The 20,219-nt window shown below is 38.6% G+C and overlaps 2 protein-coding genes across 3 annotated transcripts in view; one reads left to right on the top strand and one right to left on the bottom strand.

Annotated features, from left to right (window-relative positions):
* Positions 1 to 20,219, bottom strand: part of LOC311624161 (general transcription factor II-I repeat domain-containing protein 2A-like) — a 324,681-nt gene that overhangs the window by 10,944 nt on the left and 293,518 nt on the right. The gene's annotated exons all lie outside the window — the stretch shown is intronic.
* Positions 1 to 20,219, top strand: part of KIZ (kizuna centrosomal protein) — a 101,337-nt gene that overhangs the window by 61,842 nt on the left and 19,276 nt on the right. For both annotated transcript variants that reach the window (XM_084887012.1, XM_084887011.1), the window contains 2 exons: positions 7,067 to 7,232; positions 8,353 to 8,418. In XM_084887012.1, the coding sequence (XP_084743138.1) occupies positions 7,067 to 7,232; positions 8,353 to 8,418 (232 nt within the window). The remainder of the gene's footprint in view (positions 1 to 7,066; positions 7,233 to 8,352; positions 8,419 to 20,219) is intronic.

Below are 20,219 nucleotides of genomic sequence, written 5' to 3'. Positions count from 1 at the left end.
TCCCAGGGGAAAATGTTAGGTATGACGTAGTAAAGCCAGTGAGCTAATGCCCTGCATTTTTCCTAGTCTGTCTCTGTTTTAAAAAACTCTACATGCATATGGCAGCTAATCTTACCAGCCATTATATTGCCCTTCTCTCAGGAACCAGTAGGTATATTATTTGCAACAGGTCAGAATAGCCAGGACCAGCGTTTTTCAACCGTTGTTCCACGGCACACTAGTGTGCTGCGAGATGTTGCCTGGTGTGCCGTAGGTGCAGACAAGACAAGAATTTTATAATTTTTCACTATTTTGTTTACTTAATATTTCATAATAAAGTAATTATAAAATACTTTCTTTGTGTTTATTTGATTCCTATTCAAGAGAATTACTTTATATATAGTCAATATAGGCACAGAGTTAAATTTTTCAACATTTTCTAATGGTGGTGTGCCTCGTGATTTTTTTCATGAAACAAGTGTGCCTTTGCCCAAAAAAGGTTGAAAAACACTGGCCAGGACCATATGTTCTAACAAATTCCTTTGTACCCATTGAGGTCCTTCTTAATTTTGTTATGATCCAAAGAACTTATACAATCACTGGTTCCCTTCTACCTGAGGTTTTTATTTTTCCCTTAAGGGAGCTGCTAGAATTCTGGCTTATCCTTGTCTGAATTTCTATTTTCATTTTTCCCTAGTTCAATAGAGGTAGTAGTGAAGGAGGTATAATTGAAAGAAAGAAGGTAGGGGGAGGGCAAGTCTGGACAAGGAAGCTCAGAGAGCAAAGGATGCAATGGAAGAGCTGTAGAAGGGGTGTTGGCATTTATTAGCTTCAGAAATCTTTTTAAGTTCAGAGACAGTTTCTAAATTTTTCTTATTAACTTCCTGTAAAAAAAGATAATTTATCTGAGCCTCTCCTAGAAGCTTCTAATTTCCAATCAAGATAAGCTTTACATTCATTCAGTTTAATTTTAGAGCTGGCTTTTTCTTATTGAGCATACAGAAAAATCAATTTGGAGATGTCAAGAATCCCTCACTTTGGCACTTTCAAGCTGATAGCATTTTTGGTTAAATTTTCTCATTTCTATAGATACTTGCAAGTTGAGGTTCCATACAAATTATATATATAACCTGCAGGAGTATTAACAGAAGCTAAAGTTTTAGGGGTAACAGAAGCTAAGGTTTTTGGGGTCCATCAACCTTATAGGCATGATTTCCCATGTTAATTTTAGTTTTCTTTGGATATCTACAGAGTCTGAACAAATTTCTAGGGATGTTGTTTGATGGATTGAAGAGTGCAGCTTATGGGTTGAGCTCTAAGGGGCTGTCACCTCACCAGTCACTTTTCAACCTCTTCTGTGTCTTGATTTCTCTCCCAGCTGTCTAAAACAGCTGTGAGGACTCAGAGCACTAAGTAACCAACTCACACCCCAAGAAAAGTCAATTATTTAATTACAGTTGACATGGAATTCCCTATGAGGCTCATGCATGTAGTGAGGGATACCCTCTTACACTTCCACAAAGATTCTTAGCCACCTAGCTAGAAGGAGAAAGTATTCCTTGTCTTCAGAGCCAAATGCGTTCAGGCTTTCATTTATCCTACAAAAGTGGGGTTGTTGTTCAGATTTGCAGTTAAGTAGTTCCAATTGAAAAAACAAAATTAAAACCAGCCACCCATCTCAACTCCTATCCTTTAGTGCCATCTCAAAGATTTTCTAAGAACAGCTCAAATAAAGTCACGCCCTCTGCCACAAGCAAGGTAATGGCTCACCCAAGTTTACCTGATGTGAGGTTGGGAGCCAGTGGGGTTCAGTGGGCCCCTGCTGGAACCTAGCATTGAGTCCAGGTTCACGGGCATGGTCCTGGATGAGCTTCTTTGGAATCCTGCCAACCGCAGCAAGTAAATGTCAGAGTAAGAAATGTTCAAACCTACTGAATTTTTATGAGTTTATTTGAGCCAAACTGATGACAGTTGCCAGGAAGCAAAATCTCAATAGATTGAGAACATGTTCTGGAAAATGGCAGTTTTACTGCTTATTTTATACATCAGAATCAAAGGGGAAAAGGAATAAGAATTACATGAAATTAATTGATTATAGATTAGGGAGGCAGGAGAAAACAAAGTGGGGAAATCTCTGGGATTAGGTAAAAAAACAAATCACATTTATATTTATGGGATAGTTAACAGTCAACAATTAACATGATACAATAACAATAAGAGGATTTGTAGCCTCTCTCTTTTTTTTTTTTTTTTTTTTTTTTTTGGCAGTGGTTGTGCTCTGGGGCATCCAGGAAAAGAGGAAATTACTTTGCTATTCCAAAAGGAAATTACTGTGCTATTCCATATGTTATTTTATATGCCTAAAGACATCAGATAGGCTCAGTTTAGATAAAGATTGACTTTTGTCAGGGAAAATACCCACCATACACTACTTTTAGTTTTAATTTCAGACCATCCTATATGGTTACTTTCGGTTGCTGTGTTTGTAAGACTGCCATGCAGTCCTCCCATCACAGAAATTTGATTCTTTTCCATCCAGTATATCTATTCTTTAAAAAACTAGCAGGGGGAAAAACATACCAACTATTGTACTAACGTGGGGAAAAAAACATACAAACTTGGAATGTCAAGGTAACCAAAACAAAGAAAAGAAAATTGCTGTTATCTAACTCTCCATATTTTACCTTTTGACATTAAGGTGTATGGTTTTGGGGGGGTTTTGTTTGTTTTTTAATTTTTTTAATATATATTTTATTGATTTTTTACAGAGAGGAAGGGGAAAGGGTTAGAAAGCTAGAAACATCAATGAGAAACATCGACCAGCTGCCTCCTGCACACTCCCTACTGGGGATATGCCCGAAACCAAGATACATATCCCTGCCCGGAATCGAACCTGGGACCTTTCAGTCTGCAGGCCAACGCTCTATCCACTGAGCCAAACTGGTTTTGGCAAGGTGTATGGTTTTTGATAGTTAATGTATTGACATGGGTTGTATTGTTTATGTACATAGCTTCTTTTTTTTCCACTTGTCACAAATGTACTTCTTTTCTAATTATCACATGTTCTACATAATTTCCCATGACTGTCCAGATACCCTTATATGAATATTCCAGTCTCTCTGACTAGACTCCTGTTGTTGAGCATTTAAGTTTTTTTTTATTTTTTCTCTAGAAAGAAAGTTTCAAAAAACATCTGAGCAATTCAGTTTTTACAAATACACATCCTACTTCCTTAGAATGAATTCTTATATGTAAAGTTTTTAGGTCAAAGGTTATGTGAATTTCTTAGGTATTTGCTATGCACTGCTTACTCTGGAAGAGTCATCGAAGTTACCAAGAATGGATGAAAATATCATTTCTTTTTTTTCATCTGACCTTTAATTACAATTGAGGTCAAATTTTCCCACTGCCTATTTGTTAGCCATTTGTATTTCTTCTTTTATAATTTGCCAGTTCATGTTCTTTGCTCATTTTTCTATTAGGTTAGTAATATCTTTTCTTATTAACTTATAGAAACTCTTTTTGTATACATTTGTACAATTCATTGTAATATTTGAGCAGTTTTATATCCACCATTTATTTTTCTTAATGGTGTTTTGGACACAAAGTCTTTTCCATTAATATATTCATTTATCTATTTATCATTTGAGTATCACAGTTCACAAGTTTCTGTATTTATCTATCTATGCATTTGAGTATCACAATTGACAAGTTCCAGACCTACCAGGATTCATATTTAAATTGAACTTTGAGAAAATTTCTAGTAAAATTAAGCCAATAATTCTAGATATCCTGTTTAGTGTAATTAATAGGATACTTTTATCTTTTGTAAGATCTGAAATAAGGAGCTATCACTCTCAGTCATTTTGCAAATATGTGCCTTTTAAGTTAATTGAATTTCTGAATCCTTTCTGCTGGCTCTTAGGAAGGCAGAAATGTGAGGAACTAGTTTGTTTGTTTTGACTTTTGGCTTCAGACTGCTGAGAACAGTAAGACAGTCTCCAGTCTTTGCTCCTGGCTTCCAAACATATGAAATCAAACAGAGTTTTTATGAGTTAACAGATAAGTTAAAACCCCTGCAGCCCTGGCCAGTGTGGCTCACTTGGTTGAAGTATCATTTTGTTCACCAGAAGGTGGCAGGTTCAATTCCCAGTTAGGGCACATACCCAGTTTGCAGATTTGAGCCCTAGTTGGATGCATAAGAGAGGCAACTGTTTGATATTTCTCTCTCACATCAATGTTTCTCTCACTTTCTCACTCCCTTTCTCTCTCAAATCAATAAAAACATGTCCTCAAATGAGGATTTTTAAAAACAACCCATGCATAGGCCATTCATAAGCATTATCAGAAAGCCCAAAATAACATTGTTGACTGGTGGCATTTTTCAGATAGGGAACTTCAATTTGTGAATGCTTTCAAACCCCGTGTGAGATGTTGCAGAGCATCTTGCTTACTCTTTCCTGAACTTTTGTTCTGGTACTGTATGGGCTAGTGTTTCCAGTCTCAGCCTGCAAAATCATTCAGATTGGGAGCTTCCTTAGAAATATGTCTTTCTAAAAGATCTGTAAGTAATACAGATGTTTTTCCTGACTCTATAGAGTTTGTTTTGGACTACAAACCGCAGACCATTCCTGGTTTGAATTTGACTTTTTTTTTTTTTTATTTGACTTTTGTTTCTGTCCTTGCTTATCATAATCCCTGTTCCTTAGGAACTTATACTGTATCTATAGAATTATCTTATAAGGTGAGTCCTTTTATAAATTTCTCTATCAAGAAAGTAATAGAAATCTAGAAATATGTATAGTAAGTAATGAAAATAAAAGAGATAAAATATACAAAGTAAATGAAAAGCTGCAGTATGCTCACCACTTTATTACTTCACCACTTTATTTACTACCATGGTTAAAAAAAATAGGGCACTGTGGTGTTACTCTGATCAAGCATACAAGAAGTTACAGAAGGATGTTTGCAGTATTATTAAAGCATTTTATTCTATGTTCTTTTGAAGCCCAGCTGAGCTGGGATATGCAAAACAGTGATATAAGTTGTATATCATAATGCAGAGACTAATGGGAAGTTATATGAGTCATTGACAATCCAAAACAGTTTTCATTGTCTACAAATTCTTTAGTAGAAAATGTAGAAACCTTCAGCAGTCCTCTATCAATTTTATTTTTAAAATGTGTGTTAAGCCAGTGGCTATCTTGAACTCATGCCAAGAAATTATTAGTTACAGTTGTTGCATAAGGTAATTTGAGGGAGAAATACATATTTGAAGTGTTCTCAGAAAGTTTGAATTATTTGAAATATTAGAAAGAGAAAATTATAGCTTTATAACTATAGAATTTTGGTCAGTTCTTTTTGTTCCTATACTAAAATGCTTTTCATATACCCAGGATTACTGGACACACGAGTAGGAACTTAAGTCTCTTTGGGACAGCCTAGATCAGGATCTAGAAATGAGGCATGCCAGAATGGTACATATCGCCATCAAAGACCTGGTACTACTCTTTACCCCTCTCTTTTGGAAGATTCTAGAAGCAGGCGAAGAACAATGGTTCATGTAGGCAGCTGAAATTGGGGCTCTATGGGAGCAAGCTCTGAGCATCAAGGGCAGGATGCTCTCCTGAACTCAAGTCTGCAGATACAGGGAGGCTGTGCAGATCATCCCAACAGAGACTTACCACAACTGGAGTACAATTCAGGGGTCATTTTATACATGTGGAGGAAAAGCTCCCAAGGCTAACTTGGGACTAAGTCCTTTGGCCAAGGAGACTCTAACTCCTTCATCCCCTGAAATCAGCTGATCCAGCCTCTAGGATAAGCCATGGGCCCAGGAAGCCAGCCAGTCCTGGGGAGGGCAGAGGGCAGGAGTATGTTGCAGGGATATCAAGGCCGATAATGACAGCTGTTGTTTTTTTCATAACCAAACTTACAAGGTCAGATCTTCCATGTTCTGCCTCAGTGATTCTCCCTGTGAGGACATTTTTGCCTTCTTTCATGTTAATAACAAGGAAAGTTTATCATCTTCCCTCTTGTTTACTAGAAAATTCTGTTGTAACTGCTTCACCCTTGGACTAACATGACCTGTGAGGCTTTGTCCAGCTCCATTCTTCATATTAATGTCTAGAATCTCACCTCCCTTTCCCACAGATTGTGTTGGACACTGCACTGTATTTACTACTGTTGTCAGATACCAATGAAAAGTGAGCAACTCATCGAAGTTTCCTCTCCTAACCACCTGAGCAAATCACTTCTGAGTAAGAAGTGAGAAAGAAACATACTCTGGCAGCAGGACGATGCTATCGTTGGTTGTTTTACTCTTGTTAGCATATTTTTAAGAGTGCTGACCTGTAAGTTAAGAGATATTAACCTATCTTGTTAATTGCCACTTTTTCTCTACCTCTTAATTTGGCTGTGATAAAACCTGTGCCCACCTCCTTGCCCAGGACATGAGGTGATACGATAGGACAGTTCAGTGCCCTTTGAAAACAATAAAGCAGTACTAATACGGTGGTTAAATTTCCCAGGCTCCCCAATAGACTTAGCAACAGAGCAACTTTATTCCTGATTGAAGATTATCACTTAAAACAGTTCTTTTTTTGCTTAGTGACTCCTCCTCAGCCACCACGTTTTTACGCAATCTTCCCATTTGGGGAAAGTTCAGGGGTCATTTATTTGTAGAAGAATGGGGATACCACGAGGCCAATTTTTCCAGATCTTTTTCTCCAACCACCCAAGGGCTCATGCAGTGAAAGAGAAAATCTTGGATAAACCAGCCCACATTAACAAGTGGTCGCATCTCATACACATATTTCACAAGTAGAAAAACACTTCTGCATAAGATTCAGTCCTCCAAAAGAAAGTATTATTTCTAATGTAAGTTATTATAAAGAATTAAATTCTGCTGGAAAAAAATCAGATGTTATTCTATCTTGAAGACATTTTAATTTCAGTTAAATGTCAGAAAGCAAATTAAATCCTAAGTAAAGCTTAACCTAAATTGTATTTGAAGATTGGGTCTTTGAGACAAGGGGAATATAGCTGCAGTTTGCTATTTCTTTGTGCTTTCTTTTAAACACTCTAGGCAACAGCATTATTGAAAAGAGCCCCTACAAAAGAGGGTGAGGATAGGTCGGCTACTCACAGTAATGAATCATCTTGCAGCTTGCCATCTATTCCGAATGACAATCGTGAAATAAAGGAAGCAAAATACGCTCCGTTGTTCAACAGAGTTCTTACCTGGGAACAAGGTAACTATTGTTAAAGGGTTGGTTCACAGCAAAAATCCATTCAGAGTCAACGTGACACCTTCTTTCTCAAGGTGTACCTATAAAATAAAGGGAAGTAGATAATACCTCTGATTTTAATATGCATAATAGGTTATTTGTTTTACATACCACCTTTCAATAAATATATGATTTTGCTTAGTCTCACAGGGATAGGAAACCTAATTGTAGGTCTGTGGTGTTACTGAATTTCCAATAAATTACATTTTTATGAATTATGAAATCTTGACAAAACTCATCACTGAGCAGTTGTTAATTTTGATCATCCTACAGAGAGGTAGAGGATTCCATTAAAATGATTCCATAAAGTACTGTAAAGTTTTTGATACCACTTAATAGAATTTACTCATAATTTATAAACATTCTTTTTAAGATTGTCTTTATAATACATACTATAAAAGTTTAAACTAATGAATAAGAATCAATCAATTTATGCCCTCTAAAATTTTAGTATCCAGAGATTGTGATTTTTTTTTTTAATACATTTTATTGATTTTTTTTACAGAGAAGAAGGGAGAGAGACAGAGAGCTAGAAACGTCAATGAGAGAGAAACATTGACCAGCTGCCTCTTGCACACCCCCTACTGGGGATGTGCCCGAAACCAACGTACATGCCCCTGACCGGAATCGAACCTGGGACCTTTCAGTCCGCAGACCGATGCTCTACCACTGAGCCAAACCGGTTTCGGCCAGAGATTGTGATTATTTTAACATTACTATTAAGATATGTCAGTAAGCCACTATCGTGGTATTTCCAATACAGCAATGAGTTGCTCGGGATGTATTCACAAGTTGATATACATACATAGAATTTAAGACTCACTGTTTTAAGACCCCCCTCAAATTTGATAGATGTTAAGCTATGAAAACAGCATATAGATACCTTAGTTTTAGAAAAGTTTTATTTTTAGAAGGAACAGTACTGTTTCAGGCAAGAAATAAACTGGAGGATTAAAAAAAAAAAAAAGGAGGTGGGGAGATAGTGAAAATAATAGAAATGGTAATTTTTAAAAAATCAAACAAAGGCCTCGTCCATAAATATAACCCTGACATACATCTTTATTATCATGTGTTTGATTTTTAGAAATTTCAAGTGGCTACAGAGATGAGAGCAAGGAAGAAAGCATGGCAGCAAATGTTCCAATCACAGGTAAAGTTATGGTTGCCTAAGAGTTGCAAACACAAAATTCAACCTTGTTATATAATCAATACATTCTATGTTGGTGATATGTGAACTCCACTAAGAGCATGTGTATTTGACTACCACATGCTAGAGCAGGAGAGTAATTATAAGAGCACATAATTATAATGTGCAAACTTACGTTAACACAAACTAAGGTGGAAAATCACAGTGTCTATTGAATTCTTCATAATCATGTTATGCATTTACACATGCAAGCATCCCCCATCACATAGCCTTCCAGCACCTGCGTCTGTGTGAAAGGGTCAGTCTCCATGGGGAATACCCAGTCTTTATATGGTAAGCTACAGATGTTTCTGATTTTATTCTTTTCTTTCCTGTGATAATTGAATGTGTGTCAATAAAATAAGAGCAAGGGGAAAGTACCAGACAGGAAGCTTGCTTGTGCCTCAGTTACAAAGCCTGTCTGATAAATACAACATTTTAGCAATAAGGCTTCATCAAGACTTATTAAGTTTTCTGCACATGTATTAGGCTTATTAAGATGAAATCTGAATATCATTACTTTTTTTTTTAGTTTTAGAATATCAACAGCAGCAATTAGTATTCTGAACAGAATTCTATTTGTCATGCATCTAAATGTAATAGTGCCTTGTTTTTTAAAGTGCTGTGCTACTTCATTATAAATTCAAAGGTCTGACTTTAAATATTTATACAAGTAAATACACCACTGCACCAAGGTACTGAGGCACGCATCTGTATATATTGAAGTAATGTTGTTTATATGCAGGAAAGAATGGCTTTCTTTTATGGCAGTACAATTCATGGCCTGATGATTAATTTTTTAAGCCCATGTTTCTGTGATGAACTCTGGTTTTGAAAAAGGAGTTTATAGTAGAGCAATTATTGTGTGTATTCTACATCAGATAATATTTCACTCCAAAATGCAGAGGTTTTCTTTTCTTTTAAACATTTCCCAGTTATTTATTTATTGCCTTTTTATTCTTCATTTTGAGAAAACTCTAGTAAAGTTTCCTATTTATTTTTTTAATGGATTTTTAGAGAAAAAGGGGAGAGAGAGTGAGAGAGAAAAAAACATTAGTTGGAAGACTCCCCAAAATGCCCTAACCTGGGATCGAACCTGCCACCTTTTGGTGCATGGGATGATGCTTCAACCAACTGAGCCACACTGGCCAGGACTTTAATTTTTTTTAATAGAGTGTGAATGATCCCAGATTGCAAATAACCAATAAGTTATTTGGGTGCTTTTCCCTTGCATTTACCTGTGAATGCATAAGTATCTAATATAATCTCTGAATTTAGTTCAATTAAAAGTATAAAAGCTTATTGGGAGAAACCAGGAAGGAAGGCTTTGTTGCCCATTCTTACTTGTCTTTTAGGTATTATTTTCAATCATCCCCTGCTGCGAGTAGATGACTCTCCCAAAAATTATTGCAAATGTTATTATCTCATAAAAATTTTATTGAGTTATAATTGATATATATGGCACTATGTTACTTTCAGGTATACAGTGTGATGATACACATTGCAAAATGATCATCACAGTAAGTCTAGCTAACATCTATCACCACATAGAGTTACAAATGTTTTTTTTGTTATGGAGAACTTTTAAGATTTATTCTCCTAGCAGTGTTCAAATATGCAATACAGCATTATTAACCTCAGTCACCATGCTGTTCATTACCTCCCCATGACATTTATTTTATAACTAGAAATTAGTACCTTTTTTGGCCTTTTAAAAATTTATTTTTTAATTACAGTTGACATACAATACTATATTAGTTTCAGGTGTACAAATAGTGCTTAGACATTTATATAACGTGCAAAGTGACCACCCTTGTAAGTTTAGTACCCATCTGACACCAGACATTAATATTACAATATTATTAACTATGTTCCCTAAGCTGTACTTTACATCCCTGTGACTATTTTTATAACTGTCAATTTGACTTTTTCATCCCTTTCACCTTTTCACCCATCCCTCAACTCCCCCCGTGTGGAAACCATCACTATGCTAATTTAATGCCATGCCCTCAAAGATGGCAGCACCTACAGCCATAAGATGTGTTTGTTTCTGTTTTATTTGTTTATTTATTTTGTTTTTAGAATCCACTTGTAAGTGAAATCCTATGGTATTTGTATTTCTCATTATGAATTATTTTACTTAGCATAATATCCTTTAGATCCATTTATGTTGTAAATGATAAAATTTCATACTTTTTTTAACCTAGTAGTATTCCATTGTATATATGTACCACATCTTATTTATCCATTCGTCTATCTATGGTTACTTAGGTTACTTCTATATCTTGGCTGTTATAAATAATGCTGCAATGAACATAGGGTTGTATATATTTTTTCAAATTAGCTTTTTCTATTTCTTCAGATAAATACCCAGAAGAAGGATTGCTGGGTCATATCATAGTTCTACTTTTAATTTTTTTAGGAACCTCCATACTGTTTTCCATAGCAGCTGTAACAATCTGCATTCCCACTAATGGTGCTTAAGGGTTTCTTTTCTCCACATCCTCGTGAACACTTGCTATTGTTGATTTACTGATAATAACCATTCTTACAGGTCTGAGGTGATATCTCATTGTGGTTTTAATTGTCAGAAAATATGTACCTTTTGACCCCTTCACTCATTTTGCTCACCTCCCACCTCTGCCTTTGGCAACCACCAATCAGTTCTCTATGTCTGCCTCATAGAATCCTATCTAATAAAGGGGGAATATGCTAATTGACCCTCACACCATTACAAATATGATGGCGCCCACAGCCAATAAGTAGGGAATATGCTAATTGACTTCCAGGCCCTCAAAGATGGCAGCACCCACAGCCACAAGATGGTGGTGCCCATTCCCCTCAGCCCCACTGGGGTGGCAGGCATGTGGCAAGGCTGAGACCACCCCCAGGCAGGCCCGGCTGCTCCACATACCTGCCTCTGGAGTCCCCCAGTCCCATCAGCCCCCAAGCCGCCCAGGGTCAGCCTGAGGTGCAAGCAAGCCTCAGATGGCACCTGTCCAGCCACCCAGGGCCGCCTGAGGCTCAGGTAACCAGGGCTGTCCAAGACTTGCACTGCCAGCAGTGGTGGCAGCAGAGGTGTGGTGGGGCATTGCCTTCCCCTGATCACCGGGTTGCCTCTCGCCCCTGAGAGCTTCCAGACTGTGAGAGGGGTCAGGCCAGGCTGAGGGACTCCCCCTTCAGTGCATGAATTTTCATGCACCAGGCCTCTAGTTTCCTTATAAGAGAAAAGAAAATTAAGTACCAGGATTTCAAAGCTTCCTTCTCATCATGCAGAAAGAGGTATGATGAGCTTAGAAGTATTACTATTTGCCATTAAGAGTTTTTATTTTTTTATTTATTTTTTTAAATTAAATCTTTATTGCTCAGATTATTACAATTGTTTCTCCTTTTCCTCCCATAGCTCCCTTCCACCTGGTTCCCACCCCACCTTCTGCCCTTTCCTCTCCCCGCCCCCCATTGTCCTCATCCATAGGTGTACGATTTTAGTCCAGTCTCTTTCTGCACCTCCCACACCCCTTTCTCCCTGATAATTATCAATCCACTCCCTTTCTTTGCCCCTGATTCTGTTATATTCACCAGTTTATTCTGTTCCTCAGATTTTTAATTCACTTGATTTTAGATTCACTTGTTGATCTATGTGTATTTGTTTATCATATAATAATTTTTATCTTTACCTTTTTCTTCTCCTTCCTCTTCTTAAAGAATACTTTTCAGCATTTCTTATAATACTGATTTGGTGGTGATGAACTCCTTTAGTTTTTTCTTATCTGTGAAGCTCTTTATCTGACCTTCAATTCTGAATGATAATTTAGCTGGGTAGGTTCTCGCTGGGTAGGTTCTTGGTTGTAGGTTCTCGCTATTCATCACTTCAAGTATTTCTTGCCACTCCCGTCTGGCCTGCATAGTTTCTGTTGAAAAATCAGCTGATAGTCATATGGGTGCTCCCTTATAGGTAACTAACTGTTTTTCTCTGGCTGCTTGTAAGATTCTCTCTTTGTCTTTTGCCCTTGGCATTTTAATTATGATATGTCTTGGTGTGGTCCTCTTTGGATTCCTTTTGTTTGGGGTTCTGTGTGCTTCCTGGACTTGTAAGTCTATTTCTTTCACCAGGTGGGGGAAGTTTTCTGACATTATTTCTTCAAATAGGTTTTCAGTATTTTGCTCTCTCTCCTCTTCTGGCACCCCCATAATTCTGATGTTGGTACATTTGAAGTTGTCCCAGAGGCTTCTTACCCTATCTTCAACTTTTTGGATTCTCTTCTCTTCTTGCTTCTCCAGAGAAGTGTCCTTTGCCTCTTTGTATTCCAAATCTTTGACTTGATTCTTGCGTTCCTCTAGTCTGCTGTTGGGTCTCTGTATAATATTTTTTATTTCAGTCAGTGTATGTTTAATTTCTAGTTGGTCCTTTTTCATATCCTTGAGGGTCTCGTTAAATTTATCACCCTTTTCTAGGAAATTCTTGAAAAACCTTATAACTCTATAGCCAGTCTTTTGTTCTCCTCCATTTCTTTTATTTGAGATCTCTTTCCTTGTCTGGGCATTTTCACTGCTTCCCTGAGTTGGTAGGGTGGCTTTGTGTGCTTGGTATCTATATGGTTCCTCCCCAATTACCTGAGGTTAACATTCTTGGTGCTCCCCTTTGTGTATTGCATGTACAGTCTTGTTGTAGTTAAGTCTTGATTGTTATTGGTATCACTGGGAGGAATTGACCTCCAGGCCTATTGGAAGTATCAGCTGTGTCTACACCAGGATACCTTCTGTATTGGAGACAGTCTTATAGGATCAGACTTGCAAAATTGCAAAAACCTCTGAGCTCAGCTTGGATAGGACTGAGTCTCAGGGCTGAGCCACCAGTCTTGGCTTCCCCTCAGTCCTGCCCTTGTGTGCGCACCTCAGACCTCTGCCTTCCACAGATCCCCTGAGTTTCCACCTAACAGTCCAGATCCTCCTTGTAAGAGCGTGGGTGCCCCAGGGGCTCGCCCTGAACTGGGTTTCAGTGCTCAGTGCAGTTGGAACTGGGGATTCAATGCAGTTAGAAGCTTCGGACTCCTTCTCCTATGGAGAGGCTGTAGCAACCTCCATGGTCAGACCTCTCTGCACGCACTCACTCGAGTGCTGCGGCTCCCAGCACCCTCATCTCCCAGTCTCTGAGTCTCCGGGTACCTTTCTCTACAGATCAGACTCCACCTCTATGAGCTTGGGTCCACAGGGTTTCGGCCAGGGCTGGGGTTCAGTGCAGTTGGAATGGGTTCAGTGCAGTCGGGGGCTTCCTTTTCCCTCCCACCAGCCAGGCATTCGGCCGCCCTTCCTCTCTGCACAAGCATCTCCCTACCTCAGCACTTTGCGGCTCCAGATCCGATCCGTGAGCCTCTCTCCTTCTTTCTAGTTGTAGATTTCCTGCTCAGCCAGCTTTCCTGTGGTTTTGGATGATGTCAGTTCTGTTTTTTAGTTCTTATTTTGAAATTGTTGTGCGAGGCAGCAGTTTAGGTGCTTACCTAGGCCACCATCTTGGTTCTCTCCCAAGATATTTTTTTTTTTTAATGCAATTCCAACAGCCTGCCATTGGTCTATCAATAGTTGGCAGTTCTTATTTTATTTATTTTCTAAATTTTATTTTACTGTTGACAGTATTACAGATGTCCACCATTTTCTCCCCTTTGCCAACCTCCAGCCAGCCCCCACCCCATCCCAGCCTTCACTGCATTATTGCGTATGTCCATGGGCTGTGCATATATGTATATAAATTCTTTAGTTAACTTCTCCCCCACACTGCACCTTTGCCCTGCTTCCCTCTATTTGAAAATTGAATACTTTGTCTAATAGAAGCCAACAGAATTAATGTTCTATGGAACACATTTTGGGAAATATGCACACATACATGAGGAACATTTAAAACCTTATGTCTAATGAGGGCACCAGTTTTATCAGTACACTAAAATTATCATCAACATTTTCCAGTGGTTCTTTTTTGTGGGAGTCTCCCTTGTGGATAAGATTGCTTAATAAAGACACTTTGGGATACTTTAATGTAACTAAACCCAGATGATGCTATGATTAAGAGCTACTTGTTAAAGCTGCTCCCTGAATTGATGACCAGCAGGTCACAAAAGTAACTGTCAGTGATCCAGAAGCAGTCTTCATCAGTGTGGATCCTTTTGTGTGACCTTATTTGCTTTGCAGCCATCTCAGAAGGGATATAGTAAAGAAAGAAGCAGAGCTGAAACCCAGAGCAAGCCACCAGGAGGTTGGGCAGAATGTATGGGTCGGTCAGAAGTTATACCATTTTCAGAACAATGAGGATCCTGGGGAAGTTTAACTTGAGAAGGGTTCAGAAGTTATCTTTAAATACTTGCAGAGCTGCTGTGTACAAGGCAGAGCATTAATCGAGCATAATTATAGAGTGTACCTCAGGAGCCCCTGTTTGTGAGTGCTGCAGGGAAGGAATTGACAGCTCAATAACAGAAAAACTTTCTGCTTCTCCCAATCAGGAAAACCAAACTCAGTGTCTTCCAGCTGTAAGGGTCTGTGCTGGGTGCTTGAATTATGGCAGGAACCTGCTCCCTGGAGGGGCACTGTGGAAGGAATTCTCATTTCTGGGAACGCTGACCCACTTTTAATATGATTCTCTGTCCATATTTTTTTTTTAAATTCTCATTTCTCTCTTTTCCTTTCTTATTTCCTTTATATCCTCTCACGTCAGCCTTTTTATAAGAGGGGGTTCATCCTTAAGAGTTTGTTAGCCCTTAGAAGGTATCTGCTTTGTTAATCATCATTATAGGGAGTATGAGTTTCATAACTCTGGCTCTTATAACCTGTACTAAAGTGTACATAGAAACACTTCCATGCACACACCCGTACACAAAACCAAAGTAAATATTCTCACAGCCTGTGATCTATTGCTAACACAGTCTACCCCTTTTTATTAGTCTAGTTATTCTCACTAAAGAATTCAGATAGAAATTAAAAGTTAATGTTGATATCTTTGAAATGTGTGTATATATATATATATATATATATATATATATATATATATATATATTAAATAGTATATCATTTGCATGTAACAAAACATCTTTACTTGGGAACACCAGGAAGCAAAAGACTGGGTCTTTGCCATCACTAAACATTCATCTTTTCTAATCTTCACAACAGCCCTGTGGGATAAATATTAGTAACATTCTGCAGATGGTCAAACAGAAACTTAGAAAGGTTGAGTCCTTCTCAGAGCCATATAGCTAGTGTGCTGGATCTTGACTAGAACTCAAACTTCAGGATTTAAGAACTGCATCAGGATGCCTGGATCAATTAAACATCAGCATGTATCGTAACAAAAGGTTAGCTCTGCAAGGATGCTCTAGAGAATAATGATGAACACAGATAGGCCTACTTTCCTTTCTCCTGTGTTGGGTTTACAAAGGTTGAAAGGTTGCACAGGCCTGAGACCACATGCTCATAGTAGGATATTCAGGTCGGTGTTCCCCTGAAACAGTTAGGCCAGGATTAAAGCAATGTTTATCTACATTATGAGGGAAAGAATCCTGAACTAGTTAAACTCACAAAGGGAAAGTGCTCACATTGACAATTTTATTTCTGATCAATTATGTTTACCTTTGAGAATTAAGTGAATTTTAGTGTTAGCAAATGATCCAGCTTATTTTAAATGTCAGACAAACCAATCACCTAACACAGTGTCTGGCACACAGTGGGCACTCATTATGAATAAATGAATAAAAATGAGAGTGTTAAAGGAGTTTCTTTAAATGCTTGTTGATTCAGGCCAAAATACTATCTCTTTCAGTTATTCACTCCACCAATACTTTTCCCACCCACGTGCCTATCCTGGCAAAACTCATCTCCTTAAGCTCCATGTGAAAAGGGCTCTCAGCTTTTATCTCAAGAGGATTAAACCTCTAAGAATGTCCATTCAGCCTCTTATTCTTTTGACATCAATTCTCGTGGTCAAGCTGTGTTGAAAGTGGTTGTTTGACTGTGCCATTTCTCACTGGTATTCTTTGGCAAGTTGAAATATTCAAAGTCATGTTAAGGTACTCCATTTAGAAGCTTTGTGGGAGGTCAGCATACATTTGAAGGGTATCACTTGAGGTCCTGGGCAGTGCTTCCCAAAACATTATTACTGGAGTTTTATATCAAATTGGAAAAGAGCAGGAAACATACAGTGGCCAAATTCTCATTGGTGACTAGATTTTCTTGAGAGAAAAAGACTGTGGTGATAACTTTGGACTGCCAAAGTACAGTGGCATGGTATCTCCACTGCTGAGACTGTACTAAGATTGTTCCTCATTTGTCCCTCCCCAGAAATATTCAAGAATCAGAAAAGACATATTATCTGCTGCACCTGGTACAGGGGACCCCCCAATTCATGCAAAACCAAGAAACCAAGGAACCACTATATGCTTCTGAACTGTCCATTGCAGGTCACATGGTCCTGTTACTATGGCAGTCTCAGCAATACTGTACTCTCTCTAAGGGCTCCTGGGAGAACTCTTCTTTGCCTGTTTTAGCTCCTGATGGATCCTAATTTGTGGCAACATAACTCCAATCCCTAGCTGCATCTTTACATCACCTTCTTTTCTGTGTCTCTGCGTCCACTCCGCTTCCTCTCAGGACACTTGTCATTAGATTTAGGGCCACCTACACCCAGGATGTTTTCATCTTGAAAGCCTTAATTAATTACATCTGCAAAGAACCTATGTCCAAATAAGGTCACATCTTGAGGTTCTGGGTGGACATGAACTTTTTTTCAATTATAGTTGACATTTCATATTCAGGTGTACAGCATAGTGGTTAAACATTTATGTAACTTAAAAAGTGACACCCCCCCAAAAGTCTAGTACTCATTTTGAACCATACGTAGTTATTACAATATTATTAACTATATTCCCAACACTGTACTTTATATCCCCATGACTTTTTTGTGACTATCATTTTGTACTTAATAATCTCTTCACCTTTTTCACCCAGGCCCTAACCCCCCTCCAATCTGGCAACTCTCATTTTGTTCTCTGTATCTAGAGTCTATGTCTGGTTTGTTGGTTTCTTTGTGTTGTTTGTTTGTTTGTTTGTTTGTTTGTTTAGATTCCACATAAAAGTGAAATCATATGGTAATTGTCTTTGTTCAACTTAGCATAATACCCTCTAGGTCTATCAGTGTTGTCACAAGCGGTAAGATTTCATTCTTTTTTATGGTTGAGTAATATTCCATCGTATTTCTCAAACTTTTTTTTTTTTTACAGAGAGGTAGGGAGAGGGATAGAGAGTTAGAAACATCGATGAGAGAGAAACTGAACAGCTGCCTCCCGCATACCCCCCACCAGGGATGTGCCCACAACCAAGGCACATGCCCTTGACCGAATCGAACCTGGGACCCCTCAGTCCGCAGGCCCACACTCTATCCTCTGAGCCAAACCGGTGTCGGCTATTTCCCAAACTTTTGTACCCCTTCTATAATTTTCGTAACGCTGAGTACCCCTCGTACCCATGAGAACATAGAATTAGGCACAACTTAGCACGGTGCAGTGCATATCCCACCAAACTCCGGTGCGTACCCCCACCAAACTTTTCTGTACCCCTCGGGGTACGCGTACCACACTTTGGGAAACACCGGGTGTCACATCTTTATCCAATCATTTATTGATGGCTCCGATCGCCCGATGGGAAACAGGGAACCGAGATGGGTGGTGGCGCATCCGCTGGGGGCCCTAGTCCTCCCAACAGTTCCCCATACACAGAGGGCGACCAGTGATGATAGAGGATAGGGCTGGCGAGTGGGCAGGAATGGTCAACCTCTCGATTCCTACCCCCAGCCGGCAGGCTTTGATTACCAATGGGAAATCAGAAGCCGGGGGTGGTGGCGGCTGACACGGGTGACACCAGGGTCCCAATCACCCCACTGGTCGCCCCACTCACAGAGAACAACCACTGCATCGGCAGCAGGGGGCAGGGCCGCCTGCTGGTGGGCGGGGCCAGCTGCTGGCAGCCAGGTAAGATGAGCCCTGATCTCATCTAGGGACCCTACCTATGCACAATTTTCATGTGCCAGGCCTTTAGTTGTAAATAACACTGCAGTGAACATATGGGTGCATACATCATTTCAAATTAGTGTTTTGGATTTCTTCGAATAAATACCCAGAAGTTGAATTGTTAGGTCATAAGGCAGTTCTATTTTTAATTTTTTGAGGTTCCCCCATACTATTTGCCATAGTAGCTGCACCAATTTGCAATTCCATCATCCATGAATGAGGTTCTCTTTTCTGCACACCACTTGTTTGCTGATTGATTGATGATAGTCATTCTGACAGGTGGGAGGTTTTAATTGGCATTTCTCTGATGATTAGTGATGTTTAGCATCTTTTCATATATCTGTTGGTTATCTGTATGTCCTCTTTGAAGAAATGTCTATTCAGTCCTCTGCCCTTTTTTTTAATGATTGTTTGTTTCTTGGTGTTGAGTTATATGAGTTCTGTATAAATTTTGGATATTAATCCCTTATAGGATGTGTCTTTGGTGAATGTCTTCCATTCAGTAGGCTTTTTGTTTTGTTGATGGTGTCCTCTGCTGTGCAGACTTTTTTAGCTTGATACTTGTTTAGTTTTTCTTTAGTTTCCCTTGCCCAAGGAGATAGATCAGGAAAAAATATTACCTACCATCTATGTCAGAGTGTTTACTACATATATATCCTTCTGAGAGTTTTATGATTTCAGGTCTCACATTTAAACCTTTAATTCATTTTGAGTTTATGCCTGTATACGGTATAAAAAGATGGTCTAGTTAGATCTTTTGGCAGGCATCCGTGGGTGGATAGGGGTTTGGGGGAGAGACACTGTTCCATCCGCTACAGGAGCTGAGGAGGGATATGTCTTCATACCTTATATATGTCTTCATACCTTACATCCCTAGAATCTGGTCCATCTTAATTAGTGATTATTCCTGGCTCTACTATAGGTAATGACATTGGTAATATTAATATATTTATTTCTGATTCTTCTCATTATGTAAATTGAACATTGCTAAAAATATTTTTAAAGCAGTTAGTTATGCCAGTAAACTATAACTTCCTGATCAAGATTACTCAATCAAGGATTCCATGACTTTGAGACTTGAAATTCACCTCCCATGATTGAACAATTAAGTGTCAGAGACTGTGGTTATAAATTTACATGTGAAGCAATGCCAGCAAAATTGTTTCAATTCAGTTTTGGAACATTCATTAAAGTTCAGTTATAAGCCTGACATTTATTTTCAGCTGTAACTGTTTAATTGTTCCATAGAAATTAAGAAAGTGATATAAATATCTATTTTCTGAAGCAGCTTCAGGCAACTCACTCATATGGTTGAGGATTTTCTCTGGGCATCAGCCCTCTCTGTGAGATGACAAAGAAACCTGGGCAGTAGCTTCACAAGCCCAGGACTCCTGGTGGAGTGGGAAGTCTGGATGTGAAAAGTGGACCCAACTTGTGCTTCTGACATTCATGCAGACTTATGGCCTTTACAAAATCCCTAAATATAGATAAGTTTTCTGTGTTTTCAGAATTGTGAAAGCACCCATATCTTAATATTTTCTCATTTTCATTTGAGCAGATTACTAGACAAGTGGTTTCTGAATTTTAAGTGATAACATTTATCTTTAGAATTAATTTTAGAAATATACCCCACAATTTTTGTTTTATTTTGCAAAGATAACTGGGTTTGCTGCATCAGCAACACATCTAGCGTATTATATTTTTTAAATGCATGGATGTAGA

Source organism: Pipistrellus hanaki (genome assembly GCF_964339955.1).
Source record: "Pipistrellus hanaki genome assembly, chromosome: 6".
Taxonomy (NCBI): domain Eukaryota; kingdom Metazoa; phylum Chordata; class Mammalia; order Chiroptera; family Vespertilionidae; genus Pipistrellus; species Pipistrellus hanaki.
The sequence above is the reverse complement of the archived record's forward strand: the minus strand, read 5'-3'. Positions and strand labels throughout refer to the sequence as shown.